The 5303-nt window shown below is 42.6% G+C and overlaps 1 protein-coding gene across 1 annotated transcript in view; it reads left to right on the top strand.

Annotated features, from left to right (window-relative positions):
* The window catches only part of Ccdc158 (coiled-coil domain containing 158), a 66308-nt gene that overhangs the window by 60280 nt on the left and 725 nt on the right, over nt 1-5303 (top strand). Inside the window, 1 exon segment of the mRNA XM_021162407.1 lies at nt 4379-4465. Within this exon segment, the coding sequence (XP_021018066.1) occupies nt 4379-4465 (87 nt within the window).

Here is a 5303-nt window from a genome sequence, read left to right as displayed (position 1 = left end):
CTTAAAATCTGGCATTAGATGTAAAGAATTGAGGAAACACCTGAATGCGTCAACGGCATGGTTTCAGGAACACAGAGCTCTTCAGTTCTCACTAGCGGGAGCACCTCCAGCCACAGGAACATCCACGTCCTCATAGCTCTGCTTGTTTTGAATTGCTCTGGTCAGCCGTTCTGGGACCCACAGCTGTTGTCGTCGGTGATCCTGGGGAAACACAAACAGACCCTCTCTCCCAAACCAATTGAGAGCACTCCTCTCTTACCTGATTCAGTGCCTCATTGTCTCTCTGGAGTTCTGCAATGCTGTCAACACAGGTGGGCAATGATTTCCACGCCCTTATGGCACCTGCTCAAACACATGCACTGGATATCCTGTCTGTTGTTGTGCAAAGCGACCTTGGCCAAGCAGCATATCCCTATCCCATGCTGGATTTATCTCTGCCCTGCTTGGTCGGTGAAAATAGGACATCCCAGCAAGGAGAATCTAACCTCTCTCCAAACCTCCGGACAGAAGGTCCGCCTATAGGTGGCTGCCGAGGAGGTATAGGGAGGGGGCGCAGAAGCTAATTCGCCTTCCTTCTCCGCCTCGGCTCTTTTGTTTTGTCCTTTCTGTCCACCTAATAACACTGTGTCTTTCTTTTTCTTTTTTCTTTTTAAGCCCTTCTCCTCTTCCAACATACTCTCTTGTTGCTCTGTAAGGATTTTCTGACCTGTCTTGACTGCCCCTACACACAGTTTCAAACAGTAACAGAGTCCATATATCAGAACAAACAAGACCAAAACTATCAGACCTACCCACAAAGGGTCAATGGGANNAAAAAGCATAACTCATGAACCTTAACTTGTCCCAAAGCCGGGAACCTTATCGTCTCAATCTTTTCTTTCCTTCCTTTCCTTTTTCCTTTCCTTCACTATTTCCTTTCCTTTATCACTGATTCCTTTTATTTTTCCTCCTTTTTCTTTTCCTTTTCTTAAAAAACATATCCCCCTTTAACCCGGGGATCAATTTGGGAGATTTACTGGTACCACTGTTCCTCAGCTGAAGAGTTCTGAATCCACACAGCCAGATCCTTCTCAGCAGTCTGTTTTGCAGGAACACTTCATTACCACTGTTCCCCAGCTGAAGAGTTCTGAATCCACTCCGGATCCTTCTCAGCAGTCTGTTTTACGGGAACACTTTATTAACCGCTCCTTCACCATGATGCAGTTCTGAATCCTCCCTGTAGCAGGGGGTCTTCGCTCGTGCTTGAAGATGTTTCTTTTCCCGGGTTTCTGGCACCACTTCTTGCGTGTGCCCTGACTCACCAGCAAGAACGATGCTGCAACAGGATCCTTCTGCACACATTTATTGGGAGAGCTTGATTGCAGAGGCGAAGAGACCCCAAGCCCAGAACTGGTGCTGCTTATATAGGCCTAGGAGAGGCGTGTCTCACACCCGGATTGGTTGTGCTTGGGTTATGCTTATCACCTCATTTGCATGCCTACTTCTGGTTGGTTAACATGTCTCTCATCTGATTGGTTAATTTTGGTTAATTCTCAAAACCTCATCTTGGCAAAAGAACTTTACTGCCTATGTATGTGTGGTGGCCAGCGGAAGCCAGCGCCACCCTGCAACGGCACATGTGGCTTCCCACAATTAACCTATCATATGAGGTACAACCCTTTTTAGGTCATAACTGTTTAAAGTTCTAACCAGAAACTTTAGGTATTTTCCTCCCAACCCTGTCATTGGCGGGGGGGGGGGGGGTTGGGGGGGGGGGGGGGGGGGTTCTTTATTAAGTGCAGTGCACTGTTTTTAACTATTTTTTTTTACCTTTGTCCTTATGCAATTTTAGCAAGTCCATCTGCGAAAATGTCAGCTTCTCGTTCATTCAGTTCTTCTCCTAAGAAGTCTCCAGTGCACTCCCTCCTGACTAGCTCAGCTGAGGAGTCAGTGAACTCCACACCACAGTATCGCTCTACCAAGCCTATTCACTCACCCACCTCTGCAAAAGGTAAGAAGGATCTGGTATTGCCGATGGGGTTGGCTGATTTCTTTCTTTCTTTTTTTTTATTAGGTATTTATTTCATTTACATTTCCAATGCTATCCCAAAAGTTCCCCACCTGCTCCCCCACCCACCCACTCCCACTTCTTGGCCCTGGCGTTCCCCTGTACTGAGGCAGATAAAGTTTGCACGACCAATGGGCTTCTCTTTCCACTGATGGCCTACTAGGCCATCTTCTGCTACATATGCAGCTAGAGACACGAGCTCTGGGGGAGTACTGGTTAGTTCATAATGTTGTTCCACCTATAGGGTTGCAGATCCCCCCAGCACCTTGGGTACTTTCTCTAGCTCCTCNATTGGGGGCCCTGTGATCCATCCAATAGCTGACTGTGAGCATCCACTCCTGTGTTTGCTAGGCCCCGGCATCGTCTCACAAGAGACAGCTATATTTGGGTCCTTTCAGCAAAATCTTGCTAGTGTATGCAATGGTGTCAGCGTTTGGAAGCTGATTATGGGATGGATCCCCGGATATGGCAGTCTCTAGATGGTCCATCCTTTTGTCTCAGCTCCAAACTGTGTCTCTGTAACTCCTTCCATGGGTGTTTTGTTCCCAATTCTAAGAAGGAGCAAAGTGTCCACACTTTGGTCTTCGTTCTTCTTGAGTTTCATGTGTTAGCAAATTGTATCTTATATTTTTTCTTAATCCAGGGGATTGTGGGATTCTGCACACACTGCCCATATGTAGCCTGAAGTTGGTGCTATTAAGTAATATGGTGTTTAAATTAGACAGCTATTGCAGCATATACACACTCATGCCTTAGTATAATAAAAGTTTAAATATTGTATATAAATACACTTTTACACTTTTGTGACATGAACATCGAATCTTTTTCTTGTTTTTTTGTTGCTGTTATTTGTTGGTTTAATAAATTTTATAATACTTTGTGTCTAAGTGCTGAGACTTTCCATTCTTGCTCAGTTAAAGTAGGGTTTTCCTTCAGCCAACATCTTTTTAAGTGTAAATGTCTGCTATACAAACTCATTAAAAATTTCATCAAATTTTTTAAATTCAGCTTTTGTTTTATAAAAAAAATTAAAAAATAATTTGATTTGGACTAAGTGCCTTAAAATATGTGAGTTGCATATAGGTCAAATTGTACTTGAAATGTCTTCCATTCTATACAGCAGTGATCAAAACCAGCCCATCGTTCCCGTTGATAAGAAATAAGCCACACAAGGTGTTGGGTCATAGTCAAAACATCTTAGTCTTTTGATATTCTATGCCATACATATTTCTAGATCCTAAAAAGGTATAAAAATCAGAACCTAATCCTATTTGAGTACATGTTACTCTTTACTGTTATATGCAATATACTCTGTATCTTTTGATTCTAAGCTCTTTGTGTCCTCAGTCAGGCCACAGAAAGCAGGTCTCCAAAGTCCAAGGCCTTCTCTCCATACATAGTAAACCACAGCTATCCATGGCTACCTAATTACCCAGTTCATGACTGCATCGCGATGCCCTCTCTGTGGCTACCTAGTAATAGCCCATGTGAAAGAAAGCAAACCCAGCACACACGTGTAAGAATCCGCTGTGACCGGTCCAGAGTGATGGCGAGAGGAGCGGCAGTGCCTGTAACTGCACAGGGATAGGACATTTCCCCCATTCGCAGGTCCTCACCACGCATCATGCTACATATTATTTTTGTTCAAAGATTCCTAATCTATCCTAATTTTGAAGAAATCTTAAGATTTGTTCTAAGATACTGCTGCTCATCCTCTTGAACTGAGAAACATTTAGACGATTATCTTTAATTTAGAATGAAAAGGTACTTTGGAATAAAAAGTAAGTCAATAAAAATGTTTTCAAAATTATTCATCTAGTTGGGGGCTGAGATCCATTTGCTAGCCAAGTATTTTCAGAAACTGACAGAACTTCACACACTTAGTAGAGACAGCTTTCGTGCCTCTGGGCCCTTGTCAGTTGCTGCCACAGCATTGTAGGGTCATTATGCTGTGTCAGCATGCATACAGCCCTTTCCCACCACATAGACCATCCACACCCAGGTGATAGGCACACACCGAGAAGCCCCCAATTAGAAACTACTCAGGTTTGGTGTCTAGCTGACACATATAGTATATCGCTAACTTCTCATGAATTTGTTTAATACTATGTAATTGAATCATAGTAAATCAAATTGATTTCAAACAAAACCAAATAAGCTAGTATTGCTCTATTTAAGTGGGAAACATTTTTATTTTAAAATAGTGTTTTAAATTTTTCATAAGAAAAGTTGTTTGACTTGTAATTTGAAGATTTACAAAATAAATATTGAATAGACTTTTAATATCACATCTAAGCAATTTTCTAATAGATTCACAGTCTCCGTCATTAGAAACAACAGGAAAAACATGCCAAAAACTGCAGAACAGACTGGAAAGTTTGCAAACCCTGGTAGAAGATTTACAGCTGAAGAACCAAGGTACAGTATACAGAGCAGTCTCCAGGGCTGGGGAGTTAGCTCAGTGATAGCGTACTTGCCTAGCTAATGAAAGCCCTGGGTTCAGTCCCCAGCAATAGGGGGGAAACTCACATGCATGCACACACAAGAACTATTTTTCTAACAACAAACATTTGTACAATGAGTGTAAGCATGTTACTAATACTCAATGGCATCCACTAAGAACTCGCTCACTGTTATTTGTCTTCATGCCGCCTTCACAGCAGCATGGGAGTGTGGGGCCTGATGACACAGTAAGTCCCATGTCACATAGTGAACAGGATAGCTGAGGCTTGATCCTTGCAATTTCTGATGCTAAAGCCAATATCCTTTAATACACTTTGTACATCACTTTGCTGTTTAAGAAAATCTCAGTAAATTGTGTTAGCCCAGCTCTCTCTGAGCAGTGAGAAAACATTTTGCACTGCTCATATTATTGTGAGTTTTGGGTTTTCTTTTTCTTTTTTTTTAAAAAAACATAGATTTGTTTTTGGTCCCACTTACACCCACACTTTCTAAGTCCCTCCTGCTTATGCCATCGCAGAGGTGTCTATTTGGAAGACATGCAGCATCTGTTTAATAGGAACAGTGCCTTGGGCCAGATGCACTGCCTGGCAAGATGGTGCTTGTGGTCTGAACAAATATTTTTGGAGGTTTTTGGCAGAATTTATCAAAATTTAAACTACAGGGCTGTAGGTAGAGCTTGATATTAAATACTGCCTAGCCTCCAATGGAGGAGCTAGAGAAAGTACCCAAGGAGCTAAAGGGGTCTGCAACCCTATAGGTGGAACAACAATATGAACTAACCAGTACCCCGGAG

This window comes from Mus caroli, chromosome 5 (assembly GCF_900094665.2).
Source record: "Mus caroli chromosome 5, CAROLI_EIJ_v1.1, whole genome shotgun sequence".
NCBI lineage: Eukaryota > Metazoa > Chordata > Mammalia > Rodentia > Muridae > Mus > Mus caroli.
The sequence above is the reverse complement of the archived record's forward strand: the minus strand, read 5'-3'. Positions and strand labels throughout refer to the sequence as shown.